A 25,929-nucleotide genomic window follows, 5' to 3' on the forward strand; every position below is an offset into this window, starting at 1 on the left:
CAGCTGTAGAGAAGGAGGGGGTCTTCTAAAGAGCACATCAGGCCTGCAGGCCCTCTCTAGCTCCGGTCTTTCTGGGGCCAAATTCTCACTCATCTCTGGAGCCTGAGGGGTAAAGGTGAGGCAGGGAGGGAAAGGCCCAAGCCAGAGAACCAGAGAGCCTGGCCACAGGGAAAAGAGGCTCCGTGTCAGCAAGGCACCAAGTGCCCCTATATGTGACCTTAAGCAAGTCACCTCATCTCTCTGAAACTCAGTTTCTTCATCTGCCAAGTGGGAATGAAATATTTACCAGGTAAGGTTGTTGCAGGGACTACATGAGATTATGCAAGTAGTTAAAAAATTCAGCTCAAGGCTGGCTTCCACCTAGAACTCAGAAGTGACCCCTTCCAAGAGGTTTCTTCTTGTGCCCTCTGGCTACGGCTTTCGCGTCTGCCCATGCTCCCTACCACTGGCTTTAGGACTTCGGTCTCAGAGACCCAGAGGCCTGACTTGTCAGTTCGGTCTCGGAAACCCAGAGGCCTGACTTGCCAGGAACTCTCACAGTGACCTCACTGTCAGCACTCCCCCACCCTGTGTCCCCTAGAGCCAGGCATACCTGACAGGCTGGGGATGGGGCTGGACACTCGGGGTGACTCTGGTGGAGCCCTGGGAAAGAGAAAAGAGAAGCAGCATTATGGGGAGGCAGGCAGAGAGCTGTCCACAGGCACGGTCAGGGTCATGGGCAAACACAGATTCTCTTCTCCTTTCTCTGCCAACATTCCAGCCCAGGCACCCGGACACCCCAACACCAAAGCAGCCCAAAGCCCAAAGCAATCAATGCTAATTCCACATGAGTGTGCCTGCGTGCGTGTGAGCCCCCAAAGAGACAGGTTTTCTTTTCCCCCAACAAGGAAAACAGCCCAGGTGCTCAGAAATGGACCACGCCTGGGCTGGTGCCATTCGCACTGAGCACACACTCAATAAAACTGAATCGCTGGAAACTCATTTCATTGTGATTCACGGCCATGGCAACGGTCAGGCCAAGGGGAGACTGCAGACTGCAAGCATGAGAGAAGAAAGGTGAGCGATGGCACCCATTTCTCCAGCTCTAAGCCTCTCTCCTCCAGCCACCGTCACCCACACTTCTCCTCTTTCAAGCAGCAGCACCGAGTCATTCAATCAAACATTTAGAGACAAGAACAGCCAGGCATCAGGCGTACCAACCGAGAGCCGCTGAAGGCAGCAAATTGTGCCCATTGTAGGTTACCCCCTCACCCACTCCCACTTCCAGGATTGTCGACTTGCACAAAACTAGGCAAATGGCCCCATGCTGGTGTCCAAAACGTCCCGGGGCACCTGACGGTGCCGTGAGGAAAGTTCAGGCTCAGACTCCCACAGTGCCCGGTGAGGGCAGCCTCGCATCACTTAGCACTCTGAGCCACTGTAATGTCACCTGTAAAGTGGGGTTGTCTGAAGGTTAAAAGCAATTATGCATCTAAGGCACATGTATGTTGCTACTGGTATTACATCAAGTACAACTAGAAGGGCAGTTAGAGACACAATCCTACCTTCGCCTCTACAGAAAATCAAAGCCCTGCGTCACCTCTGCCACCAGCCGCCATCCTTTCAGCCACCTTGCACGATGCAGAACTGGACATGCAACTTCTAGAATCCCAGGCCCAGAGGAGCCCTGTGAGCCCATTGGCACTTCCCAAACATCCCCAGGTCTCCCAGAAACCAGCCTTCCCCAAACACCTGGTTGCAACCACCTCTTGGAGGAGGCGGGATCACACTCTGCCAATGAGAGGAGGAACTGAGGCCACAGCAACTCACCCCCAAGTCCTGACGACTGGCAGGATTCACTCTCAGACTTCGGGCTTGCCCTCAAGAACCGGAACCCCCTTCAGCCCTCTCCAGGCCCCACAGAGCCTACAAGGTGGAAGCGGGTGGGCTTGGAGGCCCAGCTCCCCACTGAGCCCAGTCAGCAGCCCCGCTAAGATGAGGACCCTCCATCCATCCGCCCATGAGGAGGCTGCGCCCAGCGTCCCCTCTGCCTGGGCTTCCACCCAGCTCTGAACAGCTCAGCCTCCACGGGCAGCAGAAGGAGGAAAGAGCCAAGTGGGGCTGTCGGGGCGGAAAGTTTCTGTCTCCACAGCTCTCCTGGCCCTGAGGACTTGGGCTTGCATGAGTCAGGCACGGGGCGGGGGTGGTGGTGGGGAACGGTAAGGAGGGTTGTGTTTGGTTTTCAAGCCCCAAGCCAGGCTGTTCCAAAACTACCCACCCAGAGGAACGCAGAAAGCCAACACTTCATCTATGTCCATTCCACTGGTTCCTGACGAGGAGTCGCTGAGCCTCCCCAGGCCGTAGGCCCTGCTCCAGGCCCCAGGGCCACCTTGCTATAAATAGCCCGTCGGGTTTCATCTGTTGCTGATCCACAGCCACTTTTGGAGGAGGCCGCCACAGCTGCTTCAAACAACTGGAAGCCACAGCTGTAGCCAAGGCATGAGGTGTGGCCAGGACCACGGGTCCAGGTGCAGAGAGCACAGGGAGACAATGGGAAACTGAGACAGCTCGTGCCAAGGGGACTGGGGGGCCGAGCGGGGCCTGGAGCTTCCACAGCACAGGGGTGAGAAGGATGAGCGGGACAGGGGAGCTGGCTCCCGTTTCCCCACCCCACTTCCCAACATTACAACACTCCACATTCCTTAGCCTCCCCACCCCAAAAAAGCCAGGGAAGATAAATAAAAACTTGGCCCCAACGGAGTCTGGCCATGCCACCTCCAGAGGTGAGAAGACAAAGTCCAAGCCTGCTCTGCACCACCAGACGGGCCAGAGAAGGGGAAGCAGGGGAGGAAGCTGCCCTGGACAGAGACCCCACCACAGAGGATGGGGACGAGCAGCTGGACGGTCATCCCCTGATGAATCACTGTGCTGCCCTCTAACTGACAGGGCTTCCTGTTTTCTGCAGAGTTTGGGTGCATGTGACGCTCACTGGCAGAAAGCAGACATGCACGAGTGACACATCCGAGTCTTGGTGGACACGGAGCCACAGGGAGGACCAGAGAACCACAAATGGGCGGCGGGGGGTGGGGGGGGTGGGGGGCGCAGGCAGGAGAGGCATGTGAGCAAACACAACCTAATGCACAAAAAACACAGGTGACCTCACACACAAGGCTAGGAACGGGCATTCTCCAGCATGCCTAATCATGCAGGCCTTTTTCAAGAGGGCCGGGAGACAGTGGCACGATGCGGTCATCCCTGCCACCCAGCATTGTGCATGCTCCCGCCTCCCGGACACTTCCACTGAGTGCTGCAGGCTGTGTGCCGGGCAACATCCCAGGCACCAGGCAACATCCTAGGCACCAGGGACCACAGGAGAAGAAGCCCCTGACCTCAGGGAGTTTATATTCTATGAAGAAAGGTACATGTCAACCAAGCCCTTGGTCTTACTAAGCAACCTGTAAAATGGGTCCAGCACAGTCTCATGCGATTTCACATCATTTCCCTGTTCACTTAGAGCTCTTAGAGAAAACTACCAGAGGGCTCTTTAAAGATTTTATTCTGAAAAGAAAAATAAGCTCTCTGTCTGCCTGTCATTCCCATTCTTTTCCTCACTGAGGCTCTCAAAGCCCTTGACTCACATGGTTTTGAACTTCCTCCCAGCCCCTCCCAGGACAAAGATCAATAATAGGACTTTTGATACAACTCCCTGTGCACCAAGAACTCTCCCCTATTGTAGTCTCTTCTTTGCTGAAAGGTCACCACCAAAGAAAATTCCACAGCCTCCCTAAATCAGGGTCTTACTTCTCTTACTATCCGTAAGTTCTTCCTGGTGTCTAACCGCCGCCTTTCCTACCGCAGATCCAGCCAATTCTTTTTGCCTTGGTCCCCACTGTTGATCACCCCTCACCATTCCTGAGTACCCAAGGGCTATGACCCGAGGCTCTGTTATCCACGTTCTTCGCCACCATAAGCAAGAAGCAGGAACGCAGGGAGTTGGGTGGGGTTGGTCAGAGCAACCACTGTGTGGGAAGAGTCCTGCCTTCCTTTGAGGTCCACAGACCAAACACAACAGCTCTGGACCAAAAGAAAAGCTGTTTCCTGAGCCCCAGTTCCCAGGGGACACAGTTGGGAGGAGGGTCTGTAAGCAACACCAGGGGCCATGTCAGGCAGCCAGATTTGGTGATGAACCTACGTCAGGAGCCTATCCCCGTTCCTATGTCTCCTCTGGGGGCTATGGCCACCCTCCCCCCCACTTAAACCAGCCCCTCCAGCCACACCCCTTCCTCTCTGCTTCCTGCCCACCAGCCTGGATTTTTCCACAACAAAGTGCGACACAGCACACCATCCACAAACTCTGCCACACACCAACCACCAGAGGAAAACAGCCATTCCTGCCCTGAATCCTGGGCCATGGGCCAGACTCAGGAAAACAGCTCAACAAACAGGCATATTATCACACCAGCAGGCCCAGAGCTTCCACTGTGTTGCCTTGAAAATGGGTCCCCTCACCTGGGGCAGACGGCAGGAGAGTCCACTGGCTGGACACGGGACTGACTCAATCATCGTGAAGTCATCCAACCCCAAACAGGTGTCTTGGACCTAAACCTTAGGCTTCCTTTCTTTCTTTGAAGTACACAGGCCATTCTGGAATCTACTCAGCCTTTCATGCGCTCCTTACACTAGACTTACAGCCAAAACTCATCTTGTCCTTTCCCCCATATCCAGACAAGACACCGCCCTTACCCACTCCCCAGGACCAAAGTCATACACACCCTTGTGTCAAAAAGTTCTTCATGATGTCTAACTTCTCTCTCTCTTACTGCAGGATCTATCTGAACCAGGCTGGGGTTGTGGGAGCAGTAGCTCTAGGACTTAACTTATACGAGTTTCTAGACCATTGGCTCAAAGTCTTGGTTCACACACCATCACCCTATCTCCCCGCCAAGGGCTGTGAGTCCTGGGTAACGCCAGATCTAAGCAATGGTCCTAGGGAGAAATCAACAAGGCATAGGAGTCATTGAGCCCCTCCAAGCCTCTGTGCGCTTATCTACAAAATGGGGTCACAGCACCTGCCCTATAGATGTCATGAGGATCCAAAAATACCCAGTTCAGCTCCTGGCCCACAGTCAAAATAACAGTCATAAGATAAGAATAGCTACCATTTATTGAGCACATAGCATATGCTTTCTGTGCATTATGCCAGTTAATCCTCAGTAGTTGGTACACAAAAAATTAATTTCTCCCCTGCACCCCAGCCCCAGAAACATCACAGACTGAAACAAGGTCTCCTCCCCAACATGGGTACTCCATGCCCACAGGGCCCACCATACCTTGAATAGAGCCTTCCCCACTAATCTGAGAGGCATGCTCCTGCCGCTCCTGGAGGACGCCTCCGCCTCCACCTCTGCCTCTGCCATGCAGGGCGGCCCCAGGGCAATGTGGCAGTGGCGGTGGGCTCACCACAGAAGTGCCGCCGCCTGCAGAAGCTGCCTCCTGCTGCCCCAGCACCTCCCTCTGGGGCCCTCCCCACTGTGGGTCAGGCAGCTGTCAGATGATAGGGCCTCATGCCATCAACAGCTCCCCCTGTGCCAACCGCCAAAACCACTCCCTGTTCCTCTGCAGATCAGGGCGGACAAGGATGGAGGGGCCAGGAGAGGGGCAAACTGTCCCAGAAGGGCAGTGGAGAAAGAGAAAGGCCCAGCTCTGTTGGGCATCTATTCCTGGGGTATGAGGACAAGCCCCAACATAAACGTTGCGCTAAGCAGGATCCTGGGAGAGCCCCTTCTGCCCCTTTTGGGGTCCTTCCATTTAAGGAATGTGCTTATTGACTTCCACCAAAAATGCATGGCAGGAGGAGCAGGGTGGACCAGCTGGCCCTCCTTCCAGCTTCCTCCTGAATCAATGGCACTTAAGCCACACAAAGAATTCTGCCATTTTCAAAGACTTCTCTCTCCAAAGAGGCAGAGCCTGCAATCCCCGAAGGTCCCATGACCCTCTAAGGGCTCAAGAGTCCCTCTTCATCTCTGCCCTTCGTCCCTCTTGCTACAGGCTTGCCCATTCCCCTTGCCCTTATATTAGTGACTACTCACCTACCACCCAGCCAGGCCTCACAGAGCCCACCCCTCTCCCCACTCCCACCCTGGCAAAGTGATGGGCAAATGAGTTCTGGACCCAGCTGAGCTGGAGGCCAAGACCAAAACTGAGGCCCAGTGTATAAGTAGCAGGGGCCTGCTCACCATCCCGGCCCCTCCTCCCCAGGTCAGCAACCAAGCTGGACAATTCCTGCCTGCCCTTCTGGAGAGGAGGGAGGGACACCCATCCAGCAAGACGGATATGAGACATGAGCCACCCACCCCCATTCCCTAGGAGCACCAGGGGCCCAGCCACATCCTTCTCTGCCCCCTCCCCATACTTACGTCTTTCTCAAGACTTTTCCAAGTGTTTCTACTCCGGAAGTCTCCTTCTCCCTGGAGATAGAGACAAGGCAGTCAGAGAGGGAAGTCAAGAAGAGTAATCAAAAGGCACCAGGTCTAGGACCTGCTGGGTTGGCAGGGGTTGAGGGTGAGGGGGTTGGCAGAAGGGCCTGGGGGGGACTTGACTGTTTAACATTTCGTTGTCCACTAAAGGTCTCTCCCAGAGCTAATCAAACCCTCTTCTCTGTGTCTCATGACAACTGTGGGAAATATTATTATTCTCATTTTACAGATGAGAAAACTAAGGCACAGACAGGCTCGTGACTTGTGTACAGTCACATAATCAGGAGCTTGGAGGAATTAGGATTTAAACCCAAGTCTTCCATTCCAATCCATTCAATACTGGCCATTGCTAAGAGATGCCTCTCTGCTGCTAACCTCAGTTTCCCCACCACAGAACCCACTGATTTTTTTCTCTTCCTCTTCCTCTTCCATGCAGCCTTGAGGAAATTGTCTCTCTGCTGAGTCAGAAAGATCTACCTGGAAAGATCTGCCTGGCTTTCTCAATTTCTACATATTTAATAAAGAAACCCACATTTAACCACTGGCCCCTCTCTCTCCCCACTCCCACCCCTGCTCCTCCTGCTCCACTTGCCCAGCTCCCCAGCGATCCATTTCCAAGCCTCCAACATCACTCTGGCCCACACCACTTCCCTCAAGTTCCCCATATCTACTCCAGAAGGATGTCCCCAAACATATCTGTTCACTTGCCCCACATCCATCTTCCACTTTCCAGCCTCCCCAGGCTCTTCCCTGTCACCAGGCTTCGCCTACTGTCACTCACCGTGTCCTCTACATTCTTCGGTGCACTTTCGGTGTTGATAGCCTGTAGACAAAGGGGAAAGCAGTGTGAGACCTCAGGACATACAGCCCCCGACTGGCTCTCTCTCCAAGGCTGGTGGCCAGGAGGGGCAGAATGCCTCCTGAGGCAAGACTCAGATGTAACGTGGCTGTCCCCAAGTTGAGGGGCACAGTTTGGAAAACAAAAAGCATCCTATTGGTACTATAAACATCCAGTCTGACACACCTCACCCAAGTCCCTGACTCAGGCAAGAATAAGGAGCAAGGAACAGTAACTGTTTTGACACGCCAGGAATTTCCATCAATGCTGTCCCACTCAGGACAAGAACCCTGGGAGGTAGATACCATTATGACTTTTGAGTCCTACTTTACAGATATGCACAAGTTAAATGAGTGACCCAGAGTCATCAACTACTAATGGGGACAACAGGATTTGAACTCCACCTTTGTAAGACATCGCAGCAGCCCGGGATGGGAGGCCTTTCAGTCCTAACTCTGCCTTTCAAGATCTCGCACCATTGGCCCTGCCCCCTCAGACCTGTTTTCATGCTCAAAGCTTGGCTCCGTTGAGATCTGACCAATAGACTCCCTTACTGATTCCCATATCCAGCCCTTTTCTTGTGGAACAGCTTCCTCTCTTTCCCTACAAGCTCTCCTCCTCCATGAAGCCCTCCCTAAAGACCCCAGCAAGGAGGGCTCTCTCTCCCACCTTTCAACTACAGAAAGTCTTTCTGTCTGTGCCACTTATCTGACCATTGACATATGAATAATCTCATCATAGGCATATGACTTGTTTTATTTGTGATTCTTATCCCGCCGGCCTCCGAAACAAATTCAAAGCAGCATTTTTACCAATTCAGTTGCCATATCCCCAATGCCAGCAACTGTGATTAATGGAGAGCAGGCCACTGATAAACACCTGTAGACTGATCCTGCCTCTCACCCTGGTGCCACTCTTCCCCGGCCCAACAGAAGTGCTTTCTGCTAAAGGCATCCTTAAAAGTGGGCTCTTAGGACTCCCCTAAAACAGGAGAGAAGCTTCCCAATCCAAGGCCACCTCCTGACCACAGTTTCTAGAGCTCCATTTCCAACTCAGTGAAGTGGTTAAAAGGTGTCCTTGAACCATGCAGAAGGGCATGAGCCCAACTGTCAAGGTTGTGAAACAAGCCTCTGCTGAGATGAACGTGGGCCAGGTTAAGACAGAGTGTCTCTGAATAGGAAACGCCTGCCCTATCCCCAGCTCCGGGACCTGAGGGCTGAGCTTTTTGTGTCTAAAGACAGAGGAATTGACAGAATGACCACTGAAAGGTTCTGGCACCAGCAAGAAGCGGGCCAAGACGGACATGGAGGAAGAAAGCCAGGTGAGCTGCAGACAGCCACACTCTTTCTGGAAATGGCCCAGACTTTACCCCTGCTGCCTAGAAAATGGGTGGCTGAGGGCAGAGCTTCCTTCCAGGGAATGAAACCTCCAGGGCCAAGGCAGCTGGGGATGGATAAGAAAGGACAGGGTGCAGGAATGGGGTAGGAATTGGGAAGGTACATCAGTTGGCCGCTCCAGCCCCAGGTCCACTAACTTGAAATCTGAAGACGGCTCCTAAGGAGACAAGATGAACATTCTACCCTTTCCCAGTCCAGCCCTAATCCTCGCCCAGCCACCTCCCAGAGCTCCCACTCCTGAGCCACAGGGCTTTGGGCACTGGGCAAATGAGCCCACCGGGAAATCCTGGCCCTCGGACCCCACCTGTCTCTTCCAGTCCAGGGCTCTGTAAGGCTCCTGTGGAGACCTCAGGCTGGGCCGGACTGCCTCCTTTCTGGCCACCTGGGGGAGAAGGAACAATCCTGGAGGGCAGATCGCAGGGACCGTCTCTATGCAGAGGCTACAGAGCAGACCTGAGATCGGAACCCAGCTCTCCCGGCTTCAAAGCCCTCATTCTTCACAGTCTGCTGACCCAGCCTCCCCAGGTAGGGTGGCTCAGAAAGGACCGAAGCGGGGTGAGATGGAGAAGTTGGAGGTAAAGTGGCTGCCCCAGGCTATTACAGGCCCTGAAGAGCCCTTGTCCTGCTCTGGGTGAAGACTCCTAGGAGGCCTCGACTCCCGAAGAGCAGAGGGTGAGCCAGGGGGCCTTGAACTTGAGTGTGTCTCAGAAACACCTGGAGGGCTGTCGACACACAGGTGCTGGGCCCTCCCCAGGCAGTTGATCCAGTGGACCTTTAGAGGGACCGGAGAAGGTGCATTTTTAACAGGTTTCCAGGTCTGGGGTGACACTTTAAGAAGCACCGGTCTAAGCTAACAGCACTGGCAGCAGACTGCGAGGGCCACATCCTGACTCTCTCTACTGCTAACCGTGTGACCTCAAGCAGGTCACGTCGTCCTTGCAGCTCCTCGACAGGACGGATTGGATCTATGTTGTAAGAATCAAATGAGAGGAAGCACATAAAGCACTTAGAACAGGGCCTGGCACTTAGGAAATGCTCAGTAAATGCTGGCAGTTATTTACCCTCTCCACCCCACACACTGCCCAGGCCCTCCCATGGCCCACCCTGCCCCACCTTGACCCCCCTGCCCACCCCTCCCCTGTCTGGCATGAAGCAGACCAGGGAGTTGGAGTCAATATTGGAAACCACAGGCCTCAGCAGTGTAAAAGAAACTTCCCTTCCTGCCAACAATCATCTGAGCACCGTCCTCTTGCCCCCCCCCCCCCACTTTCCCTGTGCCAGCTGGAGACGGGCCACAGAAGAACGCTTGCCAGCCATCAGATGCCTTCAACTTACTGGTCAAGATGCTTTCTGAAGAGCTAAAAATTTCCAAAAACCCCTCTTGACCTAAACACCCAGCTTTTTTCCTGCCGTGTTTGCAAACACGGCCCAGCATGCATGCTGAGCTCCTCACCCCTCCCCTCCACCCCAGTCCTCCTGGGATTGAAGTGCTGCTTCTCTGTTTCCCAGGAACTGCCAGCTCCGGGTGGACTGGGAATGAAAAAAGCCAGGGACTGGTAACATGAGGGTGGCTCTCCCCTGAGGTCAAGCCTGCTCCAGGCCCTGCAGGGAGGCTGGGGTATGCTGTAGGGAGGCTCACAGGCCACCCTGAGCTGTGGACTCCTGAGGGAGCAGCCCCAGAGTTCCAATGGCTGACAGACCCCCTTCAGCACACAGACACACCCAACCCCCAAACACACCTCCATCCTTATACACCACTCCTCAGAACAGCTCAGAGAGGGACTTCAGACATTCTGATTCACAGATAAGGAAGCTGAGGTGCCCCTCAGGGTGAAGTTAATGGCAGGACTGGGGTTGGCACCAGTCTTTGAGGCCGACTGCTGAGCTCACCTTGCAGCCCCTCAGCCCCGTCCCCACCCAGCCTGCATGCAGGTCAGCTGGGCACTTCCCTGCAGGCTCTTCTCTTCCTTCCTCCTGAGGCTCAGCTGCAGAAGGATGGAGCAGATAGAATCCCGATAGGAACTGTCCCCATCTGTCCCCTTCCATTGCCCACTCCCAGGACAAAACCTGGCTCTTATGGACCCGGGCTTTCCAAAGCTGAGGGCAGTGGACCATAGCCCCACCAGAGGTCTTCCAGAATGCCCCTTGCCTCCAGGCAGGACAACTCAAATGCAGCTCAGGAACAGGTGACAGCATTGGGACCTGGTGCCACTTGACAACCAAGTCTTGCTCTTCGAGAGCCACTCTATTCTAGGATCTCAAACCCGGGATTCTGGAGCAAGGCAGGGACTGGGGTGAGGCTCCAAGCGCATGCGCACAATCCTGAGAGCAATCCCTCCTCAAATTTTGCACCCCGGGTGCCTCACTGGCCTACGTCTCCCTGGTCCTGGTCTGGAGATGCCTTTCGTAATGTTAACGTGATAACAACAATTCCTCATTAAGTGTTAATGTAGCCTTGGGCATTGTATTAGGTTCTTTGCTTCCGTGATCACCAACCCTCACAGCCATCCTCATAACCAATGCGCACAAGGTAAGCATTAACCCATTTTACAGTTGAGAAGGCTGAGGGTTACACAGCTAGTAGGTGAGGGGGCTGGTATCTGAACCCTGCTCCTTACATCCAGCCCTTCTCACTCCGTCTCCTCTCCCTGGAGATCATCTCCATTCAGTTCCTCCTCACCTTAAATCAACTGCCCTCCTGTTGGAAACAAGCTTTCTGAGACTTAAAGACTAATTGTCTCGGGTCCTCCAGAGGAAGAGACATCTTCAATACACTTCCATAGGAAGAGGAGGGAATGGGCTGCAGTAGGAGAGACTGAGATCAGGCATCAGAGAGAACTTCCTGAATGTGTGGTTGTGAACCCCAGGGTGGATAAGGGAGGCTGCACATCCTTTTCTCGATTTGTTTCCCAAAAGACATACATGCCCTCTCCAAGCCTGCATTTACCCACCACCAATTGTGTGGGCCCCAGCAGGAGCCTTTCTGCAGAGGCTGGGGTGGCTGAAATGACCGCCTGGAGGGTCACACAGTGGGACATGCTGGTGGCCTGCAGGGAGGGTGGGCTGGGAAAAAATGTATCTGTGGGCTGCTGTTTTGGAGGAAGGAAAAGAGAGAGGGCCAAAGCGGGTGGGGGGAGGTGCCCAAGCCTGGGGCTGGGGGGAGGGGCTGGCGCAGAATGCTGGACTCAGCCTCCAGAGGAACATTCCGTCCAGAAATTCCTCACACCCTCCCCTCTTCCACCCCTCCAGCTCTCCCCACTCTTGTCCCCTGGGAGGCCTGGAATCTGGGCAGGTTTTCAGGGCAAAAAGACCCCGTGACATCACATCTACTGCCATGGCGACGAACTGTGAGGTCACCGGCAGCGCTGCCTGTTAGGAGGGGAAGGGCGGTGGCGGGTAGGGCTGTGGGGGCTGGAATGTCCTCAGCCCCAGGACCCAGAGCAAGTTATTCCAGGCTCACTTGTTCTAAAAATAGAACCCTAAGCAGATGAAGGGAGGGGGCTGAAAGCAAAAGAGAGGGGCAGGACAGCACCATTTACTGGGCACTTAGAGGGGGCGTGACCAGGATGGCACACGGCACACCCCACAGACTGTCTGGGGGGGACCGTCAGCAGATAAAAACAAAAATGACTACAGCAGTGGCTTCAGCAGCCACAGACGGAGCATGCTGAACCCCTTCTGGCAAACAAGGAAACTGAGTCTCCGGGGAGGCTGGGCAGCTCCATATGAGTTCAGGTCTGCACCTCAAAGCCTGTGTTCACCCCTCCCTGCATGTTCTTTCCCACCATCCTGGAAGGGGAAGCTGATGGGGGCATAAGGGCATGGGGCTGGAGTGAGGGCATGGAGCAGGCAGGGCCAGGCCCAGCCAGGGTGGGAGAGGAAGGGGAAGCCAGTAGCCAGGGTCCCCCAAGTGATTAGGTGAAGTTGCTCCAGGGACCACATCCTCTTCCAGCCAGGCCGGGGCCATCAGAGAAAAAGAACAGGCTGGATGTGATTAAATGAAATGTGATGCTTAATTTTCCCTGCACCCTTGCGGGAGGGGCCTGGGCAAGCCCACTCCTGTCCTCAGGCTCTTCTCAGTTCACCCTGAGGGACCAGCACCCAGCTCCTGGCTGAGGCTTCGGGCACTCCACCCAACTGGCTCACACACGCTCCCCAAGCAATTCCAGCCAGGCTGGCATATTTGTCATCCCCTCCTGCCACCTACCCTACTGGATGCCGCTCTCCTACCTGTCTGCCAGGGAACTAGGAATCTGCTTCCCAGGCCCTTCCTCCAGGCCTCTCTGGTCCCCACCCCACCCTGAGCATCTACCAGCCAAACCTGGTCTCCCCAGCACTCCTCCTGGCAGCCCCCTCACCACGGAGCCACACCCCACAGCTGGCAGCCGACTCCCCGCTCTCAAACCGTGCTTTGGGTCATTTCCCCACTCAAGGACTCATCCTGGCTCTTAGTGCTTAGCTCATCAAGTTCAAGTTCCCCAATATGACTTTTGGACTCCTCCCTTAAGTGGCCCCTTCCTCCTTGGATGAATTCCACTGCCTTTCCCTCTCTCCCCTACCTGCAGCCTCTGTTCACACCTCCTCGCTGCCCACCGCACACACCATGCTTATTCCCACCTCCATTCCGGCACTCAGGCTGTTCCCCCCCAGCACCCCAGCCAGAGCACCAAGGTAAGACAACATTGCCTGGCCCTCTCCCCCCCCGAGCAAGGACACTGGATTTGCTGTGATCCCCATCAGTCTTGGTAATATGTACCAAGGACTTGCCCCTTCTCCGTTTCAGCCCTGCCACCTTCTGAAAGGTCCTCTCACCTTCCCTTCTCTTTTCCATTTCCTCAAATCCTAAACTGGACTTGGAACAGGAGACAGACTTCCTCAACCATCAAAGCACAAACTGATGGCTTCCTTCCCTGGACCCCAAGGTCACCTCTGGTCAGAGCCCCCTAATCGAGCACTGTTTCCACAGTATAGCTCTCTCTCTTCCTCCTGAGCATGGTTCCCCAAGGACAAGCCCTTCACCAGACTGGGGCCTCTCCTAGCGGGGGTCATAGGGCAGGTGGTCAACATATCTATGGGTGCTCTAACCTCCAGGGACCGTGGTCCTTCAGAGTCCAGCCCAAGAGCAGGACCTCAACAAGTCCTGAGGACTTCCACCCAGGGACTTCCCAGGGAGGGAACATCCCATCAGCACCTGCCTTACCCCTAACAGGTTGTCAGTGAGTATGTATGCGTTCCAGTGACAGACAGCGACTCCCACAGATTGCCCCGTTGGGCCATTTTAGGTGTTAGAGAGCTTTTTCCTTTCTTTTCTTTTTTCCTTTATTTTTTTTAATTTGAGAGAGAGAACAGAGAGAAGCATCGATTTGTGGTTTCACTTATTTATGCATTCATTGGTTGATTTGTGCATGTGTCCTGACTGAGGACTGAACCCGCAACCCTTGCATTACTGAGACAACACTCTAACCAATGAGCTATCCAGCTCCTTTTTCTTTAACCCAAGCTTCCTTCTCTCTATAAGAACCTCTACCAACTAGGCTCTACTTTGGAAAGCAACAGAAAATAAGCCAATTTGTCCTTCAACACATTCTCACTCTGATTCTGCACCTCCCCCCACCCCCAATATTTTCCCTCTCTGGACTAAGCCACTCTTAACTGCTGCTCAAACTGGAATTTCCAACCCACTCACCATTCTGGGAATCCTCTTTGGATGGCACTGCCCAGAGTTGGCTCTCCTCTTTGAAAGTCAAGGCTCTCTCAGACTCATCTCTCCTGGCATTGCTCCATTTTCAAGAGTCTCCCAAAGATGGATGCCTGTGAGCCACTCAGTGCCCTCAGATGACATTCATGAGGGCCTGGAGTTCAAACTAACTAAAGTGATCACTAGCCACTCTCCAAGATGGAGGGCAAGAAGGCAGTCCCAGCCTGGGAGGCTCCACACCTCTCCCAGGATCAGGTAACTCACAGCCTCTTGGCTTCCATGAGGCAGCAAGGTGCCTTCTCGCCCAGACCTTCTTGGGCTTCTCGGGAATGTCATTTGAAAATTTAGGGCCACCACCTCACACCCATTAGTATGGCTTTCCTAAATAAAATAAAATAAAGAGTTTTGAAAAAAAAAAAAAAGAGTTTTGGTGAAGATGTAGAGAAATTAGAAACTTTGTATACTCTAGGTGGGAATAAAATGGTATAATCACTGTGGGAAACAGTATGGTGCCCCCCCGCCTCCCAAAAAGAGAATTACCATATATATAATCCAGAATTCTACTTGTGGGTATATACCAAAAGAACTGAAAGTAGAGACTCAAAGAGATATTTATATACTGATTTGCACAACAGTATTACACACAGCAGCTAAAAAGTGGAAATAACCCAAGTGTCCACTAACAGATGAATGGATAAGCAAAAGGTGGTGTATACACACAATGGAATATAACTCAGCCTTAAAAAGGAAGAAAATCCGGACACATGTTACAACACACATGAACAATGAGGACATCATGCTAAGTGAAATAAGACAGCCGCAAGGGTACAAATATTGTATGATTTCAACTTAGATGAGGTACTGAGAGCCAGAACGGTGCTTGTCAGGGGCAGGAGAAGAGGCAGTTACTGTTTAAAAGGTGCAGAGTTTTCACTTTACAAGATGAAGAGTTCTGGAGGCAGATGGTGGTGACGGTTGCACAATGATACGAATGGACTTAATACCACTGACTGTGCCTTCAAAACTGTTTAAGATGGTAAATTTTATGTTACGTGTATTTTACCACAACAAAAATATAATTAGGTTGCTTTGTTTTGCTTTTCAATCTCAGGGCCTCAGTTTCCTTGTCTTTAAAAGAGGATTTGACTAGATAGCATCTAAGGTCCTCTCACTTCTGTGACTCCGTGCCTGATCCAGGCCCACCTGCCTTGTGGAAGGCCTGGCTCTGGCAGGAAAGAGCCCCACAGCTCCAGCACGTAAACAGTGCCTGGCACCATGCAGGCACTCAGGAAATGCTTTTTGGTAGAATGGATGGCAGGTGGATGGATAAACAGACCCTCCCCTAAATCCCAGACCCTCTGGCAGAGAAGCTAGGTAGGTGAACGTGTGACTGGTGCCATTCAGCGGAAGAAATCTACAGGCCTCTTGAAATATCAGGTATTGACATCAGCACAAGCACCAGAGGCACCTGGGGAAAAAGGAGAACCAGGCGCCCCAAACCCCACTCTGTGGGACAGGGAACCTGTCACCAATCTCTTCTGAGCCCATTTGCAGCTCTGCACAACGTGCTCCTCCCGCCTACCCAGGATGGGCTCACACCTGCCCAGGCTTGCGCACGAGGCACCATGAGCTCCGATGGCCCCAGCGTCAGGGGAAGGGCTTTGAAAACCAGGTGCTGTACAAGTGAGAGTGACATTAGTGAGAGTGACATTTGTCATTTTCAGTGGCTACGAGGGTGGATTCTCAGGTGCCAGACAGCTGAGTTGAAATCCCAGGTGCCCCTCTGACTGTCTCTGTGGTCTTAGACCTCAGGTCTTCCTCAGTGATGTCGGATAATCACAGCACCTCCCTCACTGCATTATCATGAAGAATAAATGAGTTCATTTCTATAAAGCTTGCCAAACAAAGGGGGGCAAATCGAAAGTTCCATACAAGGGTTAACTTTTCCTTATTGCTCTGATTCCTACTATAGGTGAGACCAACCTGGCATTCCCATTCCCCATTCGCCTCCTGTTCCTACAGACTCCTCACCCTGACCCCTGATTCACAAGGACATTTTAAGCACCCTCCATGGGGCCAGGTCCTCTCCCTCAGTCATCCAGGTCCCCTGGGTGCCAGGCTGCATGTGCAGAAGGCTCCACATTCAACCAGCCTGGGTGGCCACTCCATTTGGCTATCGCCCTTGGGAAATTCCTTTTGATGCTTATTTGTCAGAAGTTGAGAAAAGCTGCTTCAGCTCTTTCCAAGGATCAGGTGTGTCCGTGGCAAACAAGGCCTCTCCCCTCTCCATCCTGCCCCCACCCGGGGACCCCACAGGAGGGAGGTGACCCTAGGACCCTTCTACTCAAGGCCTTAGGCAACATCTGTTGAGTAAGAGACGAAAACACTGGTTGAAGATTAAGCCACTTTGCCCCGGCTGGCCTGGCACAGGCTGGAAAATGTGTTTGGCTGGCAGGGCCCAGAGGTTGGGCCAAAATTCTGTGCCCAAGGATGATATGGTCCTGATCCCTGGGCAGGGGGGCAGGGGTAGGATTTAAGCAAAATGGGTGAGCTGGGGACATAAAGAAAGCATGACAGACAGACAGACAGTGTGAGGCAAGAGGGAGGGGGCAGGGAGGCTTGAATCCAGCCCTGCAGAGGCTGAAGGGGAGGCAGAGAATGGAAAAGGAAGGAAAAATACAGCCCGCCCTTTCCTCCCTCTTGTGAACCTGCTCAGAGCATTTGCCTCGCCTACTGTGAGGAAACAGGTGCTGAGTGCTCTCGGGGGAGCCAAACTTTCTCCCATTTCCCCTGGGCCACTTTCCCACTCCCTGGGGACAGCACAGAGCTCCCAGCTGGAGGCAGGCCCCCCAGCAGACCCCCGCCACCCATCAGCAGTCCTGTTTATTGAGCAACTCATCTGCTCCAGGCATCCGGCTGAATACCTGTCTTCTAGTCACTCAGTAAACACGTATTAAGTACCTACTATGTGCCAGACAGTGAGGTTACAGCAATGACCACAACAGATAAAAATCCCTGGTCATGGAATTTACATGCTGATGTGGGTGGAGCCTCTTACCAGATGCTGGGGGGCAGGGCAAAGAAAGCAGGGATGGGAGACAGGGTCGTTGGGGCAGGAAAAACGCTGACACTTGAGTAAGACCTGGGGAAGGAAAGAACCCTAAAGGCAACTGCAGGAAAAGCATTTCAGGCAGAGGGAATAGCACATGCAAAGACCCTGTGGTAGCATGCTGCCTGGAATATTCAAAGACCAGCAAGAAAGGCAAGGTGGCTTGAGAAGACTGAGGGAAACAGCTTCTTGAAGGACATGAGGTCTGAGAGAAAATCTGTCCTGTAGGGTTGTGCAAGCCAAATGGAAGGACCTTGAACTTTTACTCCAAGTGAAGTGGGCAGCCATTGGAGGGCTCTGAATATATATTAATTAAACAGGTTAATTTGCTCCTTTTATTCTCTTACCCTAACAAGGTACGTACTTTTACTAGCTCCCAATCTGCAGAGAGGAAACGGAGGTCCAGAGAGCTGAAGCAATGTGTCCAAGGTCACATTCCTAGGACTAGGGAACTGGGACCCAGAGGGAGGGGGTCAAACTCCCCAGCTCTTGACCACTGTTGTAGGGGTAGTTCTGACTCAAGTGGGGGAACCTCTGGGAGCACAATCTGGCATCACAGCCCCTTCACCACCAGGTGGCTGACCCAAACTTCGAGAAGGTCAGCGCCTCCAGCGCAGGTGGGGCACATCGCAGAGATGAGAAGATTCCATGACCTCGCTCAGGCAGGAGGCCCTCCTGGTACTAACTGCAATCCTGCCTGCTGGAATGCCAGCCCAGTCCGCCTTGTCCCAACCCCTGACCTTCCTCACATAAACAAAGCTCGTGAGACTGCGGCCAGGCATCCGGCTTCTACCAGGAGATCCCTAAACCCCAGACGCCCCCAACCCCCAGCCATCCTAGACCAGCCAAGGACATTGTGTTCTCAGGAGCAAAGTGGCAGTGGGGTTGGAATGATGAGACATCCGCTCACCCCACCTGATCCCTCCCGCCAGCCCTCCATGGTGTCCCTCCAAAATCCCAGAGACATTTCTCACTGGCAGCTCCCAGCCAGGCCTACACTCCGGCCTCATCCCTGCAGCACCCGCACCCTCCTACCCCTGGGCCCGCAGTGGCGCTGCTCTGGGTCCAGGAGGCGTCCAAGAGTCACAAGCACCTACACATACTTTTATTTCATTCCATTAAGGACCCTGAATGGAGGGAATACTTATCAGCACTGAGAAGGCCTTTCAAGCATCTAGTTCAACCCAATCCCTTTGACCGAAAGGGAAGCTGATGTGCAGAAAGAAGGCAGGACAGGACCATTGTCACACTGCAAACGGGTGTTGGAGAGAAGACCAGGTGGCCTAACTGAGATTCCAGCATCCAGGCTGAGCAGGTCACCGCACAGGTGTGCAGACACCTGCAGCTGCCTGGGCCCCAGCACACCCTTGCACCTCCCCCAGACCCCCACCCACATCAGTGTCATCACTCATCCCTCTGCACCAGTGGGTCGAATTGTGAGCACAGGGCCCTCCACAGCACACCCCCCACACACGTGCATGCACACATCTGCAGGCTCGCAGACCAGAGCCCCTCCCCTCCAGCCTCCAGGAGGGACCTCTGAAGGGTAGGAAGGCAACCACAGGACAGGCGGGAAAAGCTCCCAGCATTCCAAACCAGCCCAGCTGGGATCAGTCTGAAGCAGACTGCTCTCCGCAGCCCAGAACAATCAGGAGCCCCTGCCCCCATCCATGCTTTTCTGGAAGCCCCATTGGGGAAGGGAGGGAGGAGTGGAAGACATGGGAGGGAGCAGAAAAGCAGAGCCAGGCACAAAGCTTGGAATTGGAGCAGGCCACCTGAAGGAGAGCAACTGCCCAGGGAGATGAACTCTGTGGGTCATGCCACCCATCCCCCTGCCTCCAGCCGAAGGGTACCTGACCCAGAAGCAGGCGGGTGGAGGAGATGCCATCCCTATAAGCCCCAAGACAACAGGCACCTGGCCAGGCCTGGAGACAGGCAAGATGCCCTTTTATGGGTTTTTCTAAGGACTCTCCAGATTGAAACAGGAGGCCCTGCATCCCATCAGAAGGGACTTCATGACTCATTTCCTCCCAGTCCAGCTTCAGCCACAGAACAAGGCCCCCTCCTTCCCCTTACTTAATTACCCAGCACCCTTGGGGGCTACCAGCATGCTTGGGTCTAAAGTAAGCTGCAGCTGGGAGCAAAGGAGAGAGGGGAGGAGGGGCTGGCAGGGCAGGGAGCAGACTGTCACTCACCACCAATTCATGGCTGGTTGGAGGAATGCAGGGGGCAGCCACCTGCGGGAGGAACAGAGAAAAGCAAGGTTAGCATCTTTCATCCGCACAGAAAACCAGCCTGAGATCGTTCCACAGCCACCACCTCCATGTGAGACACCCCTTCCCTCAACTCACACAGACACTCTCTGGTTTGAGAGTTCATTGGAAGACTGCGCCAACACGGAAAAAGGCTTAGGCAGTGTCGCTCAGCGGGGAGGGGGGCAGCAGAAGGCAAAAATGAAATGTATATCACGTTCTAGATTCTGTAAAAAATATGCAGATGCTAAAAGACTGAAGGGCAATGCACCAGAATTTTAATAACTGGGTTAAATGGTAACAAAAATTAGGATTTTTTTTTCTCTGCTCTATTTTCTAAATTTTCTGCAATATGATAAAATTTGTTTAAAAAAATTTTTTTTAATGTGTTTTAGACCTCTAGAAAAGGAAGCGTCACCTCCTTCGTTCTCCCCAATGACAAGGCACCTCACCCAAAGGTCAGAGCTGCAGACAGCTGGCAGTTTCCCAAAGCATGTGGGAAACAGGTTGGTGAAGGGCCCCTGCCAGTTCTTCCAAAGAAAGCCGCGTGTCACTAATAAATGTGAAAGGGCCTGGAGAGTTGAAAGCACCCTCTATGGGTGAGCTATTATTTTATCATCATCCTCATCTTCTTCTCTGATGAGGGGGGGCAGGTGGCAACTTGGGCCTCCAGACAGAGGGAGGGGGGAAGAAGGGAGGGTTGAATGACTCCCTACCCTAAAATAACATCCCCCCGCCAGGCCAGGCAGCCAAACCTCTACCCTGACAATTAGCAGGGGCCTTTATCAGAGACTCAATGTGTTCCTTTTTTCTAGCTAGGACACGTTTTTCTTGGAGCTCATACCTCAATCTTGGCTCCAATTCCTGACCCGAGCACCAGGCAGGGGGCCCACAGAGGGAACGAAGGGGGAGGCTCTCCCTGGGGCATGAGGGTGTCTGGTCACAAGCTGTGGATGGCCAAAGAGGAGGCGGCTGCCTCCTTGGATAGTGGGCAACCCTCCACCCCAGCCACCACCCCAGAGGGGTAGTGATGGTAACAGCCCACAGCCCTGGCTGGGGCTGGCTATTCACTGAGGAAACCCTTAGCCAGGTCCTCCCTCCACCTAACCCCTCTGTCATCTGACCAGCCTAAGGCATCCCCCCACTTGACACACCAGCCCAGAAGGGGACAACACCCACATGACAGGGTGCCCTGAATGCTGGAAGGATGGAGCAGCTAGGAGTTCGCGTCTCTGGGTCCTGACTCAGTCATGCTACAGACTCGCTGCCCACCCTTTCTCCAGCAAAGTCTGTCAGCCTGTACGCAACATTATTCTGGCACTGGTGGGAGAATCACATATGAAGCCAAAAAAAAAAAAAAAAAAAAAAAAAAGAACTGCTAACACTTACTGAATATGCGTTATATGACAGGCATTATTATCAGTGCCTTACCCATGTAACTCATTTAATCCTTTCAACAACCCAATAAGGTTGAGGTGCAGGGAGCTCAGAGAAGTCAAGCAACTTGCCCAAGGTCACACAGCTGGTCAGTGGCCAGGGGTAGGGTGGAGGGTGCCTAGAGAACAGACCAGGAGCAGAAGGTCCCAGAGGTGGCTGTGGCCTGCAAGGCTCCTTGCCTGCCTTGGCCACCAGACAAGGTCTCAGCCAGGGGGACACTGCCCTCCCTGCCAGGCACTGTCAGGATAAGAGGCCTACATCTAGCAGTGGCCTCCTCCTTCTCTCCTCCCACTCCACAGCCCCAAACCCCACTCTGAAGCTTGTAGGTTTCACCTGATGAGACCAGACCCCCAGTGTCTCCTCTCCACATCCCTGCTATCACCCACAGAGAGTGTCCTGCTCCAGTTCTTACTTCATTATACGAGGGTGGGTCTCCACTCTTCATCTGGGACTGGGGTTGGGGAAGGGAGGGGGGTTACAAATACATTTTGAGGCAGCAGCAGAATGGACAGGTGTCCTCAGAGACAAGTGGGAGGGACTCTCTCTCTCAGCACCACCCTAAGGCAGTGGAAAGAAGGGACCCCAGAGGCAGAGACAGCCCCTAAGGCAGAGACACTCCCTAAGGACTTAGATCTGAGGGGCAGCAGTGGACTCCCAGGCAGAAGACATGGCGGCTGGGTGCCCCCAGCAGCCTCCTCCGCCCCCGCCCACCGCCGTGCATTCCAGCCAGCCTGCTGGCCAGCCCTCTAACGTTGTTGTGTGTTTCCATGTTTCTTCTCTCTCTCTTTCTCGATCTTTTTTTTAAGCAGAGAAATGTTTCCTTAAAAGGCTCTCTCCTTCCCTCCGGCAACCTTGGCCCCTGGCCACCCTCTTAGGAACCTGGAATGTGCCAGGGTGAGCCAGGGCCCCCTGCCACTCTGTGGCCTGTGCCCTATGGCCCCACACTCCTGGTGTTAGCAGGGACCACTCCCACTGCCCCGTGGGGACCCAAGCAAGAATCCTCCCTCTCTAAAGGGCGCCACTCCAGGGTGTCTGCGGGGGCTCGCGGTGCCAGCCCCGTCCCCCATGCCCGTCCCCGAGGCAGCAGCACAGGACAGCGGGGCTCAGGCCCAGCAGGTCAGCCCCCGTGAGCCTCCTCCGTGGTATACCCTCAACATCCCACCGACACGCTGAGGGCTGAGCAGGCCCGAGGCACAGTCTTCCAACTCTGAAAAATCTAGTCACAACAGCAGCAGCAGCACAGCGATGCTCCCATCCCGTTCGCCGTGGGCCAGGCACTGCTCTTCACACTTGGCCTAAACTAACTCTCCAATTCTCACAACAACCCTGAGCCTCGCATTTTGCGGATGAGGAGGCTCAGGCACAGAGAAGTCAATACGCTGCCCGACAGAGAAGCCAGGATGCAAACCCAGCAGTCGGCTGCAGACAGTGACACGCTCCTGCCCGCCCTGCCCTCCGTGCTGGCTCTCCTGTAAACACGCATTTCCATAGAGCCATTCACAGCGACAACAATGGCAGAAAGCTGATGGAATGCAGCTACACGACTTTACTGTCGTGAGCCCTTTTCTTGGACTCAGTGGATCCTAATAAAAGGGTTCGGGGTAGATAGTGTTATTACCCCATTTGACAGATGAAGAAGCTAAGACACAGAAAGGGTAACGATTTGTCCAAGGCCAGTGAAGCAGAGCAGTCTGGCCCTAGAGACTGAGAGGCAGAGGGGTGGGGGTGCAGCGGAAGGTGAGCATTACCAGGCCCAGATGAGGGCCGATGCCTGGCATTCGTCAGTCCCCACCAGTATTTTCTGAACTTCGTAAGTCCCTGGGCACAACGCCAACAACAGGGCACATCCTTGGAGCCCCGCCTCCCCCACCCCAGGACATGAGGGTCTAAAGTGCCAGACAGCAGCCAGCCCAGGCAGGGAGCTCCCTGCACAGCTCAGACCCTGCTCTCCTCTCCGCTGTCATTCTGCACCCATCCTCCTTGTCTGGGACCCAAAGCCACACATAAGGGTGGGCTCCTCTCAGTCCCCTGAACACCAAGCTCTGTTCTTCCTCAGGGCCTCTGCATATGCTGTTCAGTCTGCCTGAGATGCTCTTAGCCCAGCTGTGAGTATAGCTGGGTTCTTCCCAACCTTCTGCCTTTGGCTTAGATGTCACCACCCCAGAGAAGCCCTCCTGAGTCCATTAAGTTACACGCCTATACACATGCACACACACACATATATCTCTTCCTTCACAGACCCAATTACAATTTGTAATTACAGATGTGTTTATTTCCCCGTCTGTAATCTGTTCCCCCTCTAGAAAACAAGTGTTGTAAGGCAGGGAACACATCTTGTTTGTCATGCTAGTCCCAGCACATAGTGGGTGCACACTAAATATCTGTGGAAAGACGAAAGAGACTCAAGACCTGCGAAAGAGAGGCACCTATAATTGTCAGTAGTAACACCCACTGCCATTTTTTTAAGCACCTACTGTGCACTGGGCAGGAGGCTAATCCTGCCATATGCCTGATCTCTCTGACATCCTCCAATCCCACAGTCAGTCACTTTGCTCCCAACATACAGATGAAGCAAAGGAGGCTCCCAGATCATGACAGCTGCCTCTGATCAATCAGCTGCAAGAGGGGAGGCACAGGTGACGTCTTGGTCCAAGGCCTCCACGTGTCGCTCTTTGCAGAGTAAGCAGTGCGCCAGTCACCACCTAGCATCGCCCCTGTCACCTCACTACTGTGCACGTGGCAGGGCCTGGTCTCCACCTGGGTCACCATCCCATCCTCAGGTCCCGAGAAACCGCAGACTCCTAAACTTACTCAGGCTTCCAGGGGGCTCCCCACACCCACACCTACCTGGCCCTGGGACCAGACAGGACAGCCTTGCCCCGAGACAAAACTAGAACAACTTGTCTCTAAATCCAGCATTTCATACAATCTGGAGATGAAAAATTATTTTTCCCCTCTAGCTCTTCCTCGTCTTGCGTGTGTGTGTGTGTGTGTGTGTGTGTGTGCGCGCGCGCGCGCGCGCATTAAAATGTACATAACATGAAATTGACCGTTTTAACCATTTCAAGTATACAATTCAGTGGCATTAAGGACATTCACAATGCTGTACAACCATCATCATTACCAACATCCAGAACTTTTCATCATCTCAAACAGAAACCCCACATCCGTTAAACAAAAATTCCCCATTCTCTTCTCCTCCCACAGCCCCTGCAACCTCTAATCTACTTTCTGTCTCTATGAATTTGCTTATTCTAGGTTCCTCATACAAGAGGAAGCATACAATATCTGCCTTTCTGTTTCTGGCTTATTTCACTTATGCTAAGGGCTGAGTTATGTGTCCTCCCCCCCCCAAAAAAATTCACATGTTGGAGTCCTAACCTCCAGTACCTCAGGATATGACTGTATGTAGTGACAGGGCCTTTAAAGAGATGATTAAATTAAAACTAGAAGTCACGGCTGAAGGAGAAGTGTGGTAACTGCTGAAGTTTTTTGCATGCTCACTGGTGCCAGCACTGGGTATATTATCCTTCACTCCCCACAACCCCCCTGAGGTAGGTTATCCATCTCCTCATCTTTCAGGAGCTCAGGCAGTCCCCTCAACAGCCGGTGAGATCTGAGACAGCACAGCTACCAAGTCACAGTGCCAGGACTGCCACCCGGGTCTGCCTGACTCCAATACCCACTTCCCCAGCGTGCCACCTGCCCCCACGGCCAGACAAGGCACACCTTGCGGCCGAGGTGCTGGGGCTGTGAGAACACAGGGAGCACTCGGGGGTCCTGGGCGGGCTTGAGGGAGGAGGGGTCCCCTGAGGCTGGCCTCCAGCGCACACCGCTTTCATTTGTCTACCTACATGTCTCCTGCTCCCTTGTAAGCCCAATGAGGGCAGAAAGCCCGTCGGTCATGTTCATCGAGAAGTCCCGGCGCCTTGCTCAGAGCCTGGTACTCAGTAGGTATGTAGAAAAGGTTTGAAAGGTAGAGGTGGGGAAAGGGCATTTCAAGATCCAGCCTGCATTGCCCGATGACAGGAGGAAGCCACCCCTCATCTGTGAACAGTCCAGCACCGCCAAGTTCACATTGTGAACTCCATCACATGAACAAGGCATGGAGGTAGGAAGACTGCACATGCAAGGAGCCCCATTTGGCCGGGACACAGAGTGGGGTAAGGGAAGGAGGAGAGGGCACCAAAGGCCATATTGAAGGAGATGAAGAAAGAAGACTGGCAGCAAATTCTTTCCAGGCTGGACCGTGGGCAACTTTGAATGCCCAGCAATGTGGTTAAGACTTCACTGGGGAACCACTGAGGTGCTTGAGTAGGAGGGGGGTGTGGGAGGTAAAAGGCAGGAACTTAAGGCAAGCAGATGTGCAGGAACACCAATACGAGAGGGGAAGAGAAAGTGTGGAGGAGGAGGCCCGAAGCCCAGAGACAAGGAGCTGTCAGTCACCCTAACACCTAGAGGTCTCCATCCCCACCCCAACAAAACACATATTTGGGCAGATCCCCCCTCCAACCTCTACTAAGCCCCACCCAGGGCATGGGAGGGTACCAGTCCCCCACACCCAGGGTGGGTGGTCCCTGACTTTGCTTCCTGCCCTTCACAGAGCAGTCCTACCCACAGCTTGGCATGCTCACCCTCTGGCCATAACCAGGACATAGTCATCTTCTGAGCCCTAGTCATGAGGCTACACCTGGGTGGTCAAGAATAATGCAGACAATGAAATGACCCCAGAAGGACCCAGCT

The 25,929-nt window shown here is 53.6% G+C and overlaps 1 protein-coding gene across 11 annotated transcripts in view; it reads right to left on the minus strand.

Moving 5' to 3' along the window:
• The window catches only part of TNS1 (tensin 1), a 215,614-nt gene that overhangs the window by 87,449 nt on the left and 102,236 nt on the right, over window positions 1-25,929 (minus strand). For 9 of the 11 annotated variants that reach the window (XM_090283613.1, XM_090283595.1, XM_090283605.1 and 6 more), the window contains exons 1-2: window positions 5,310-5,463; window positions 593-642 (exon numbers count right to left, since the gene is read on the minus strand). In XM_090283613.1, coding sequence (XP_090139739.1) covers window positions 593-642; window positions 5,310-5,396 — 137 coding nt within the window. In that variant the 5' untranslated portion in view covers window positions 5,397-5,463. Of the gene's footprint in view, window positions 1-592; window positions 643-1,809; window positions 1,873-5,309; window positions 5,464-6,395; window positions 6,447-7,236; window positions 7,279-19,692; window positions 19,735-25,929 lie in introns of those variants that run through there. The other 2 variants (XM_090283637.1, XM_090283620.1) reach the window with 2 other exon arrangements.

This window comes from Furipterus horrens, unplaced genomic scaffold, assembly GCF_987537825.1.
Source record: "Furipterus horrens unplaced genomic scaffold, mFurHor1.1.pri manual_scaffold_1, whole genome shotgun sequence".
In the NCBI taxonomy this organism is placed as follows: Eukaryota; Metazoa; Chordata; class Mammalia; order Chiroptera; family Furipteridae; genus Furipterus; species Furipterus horrens.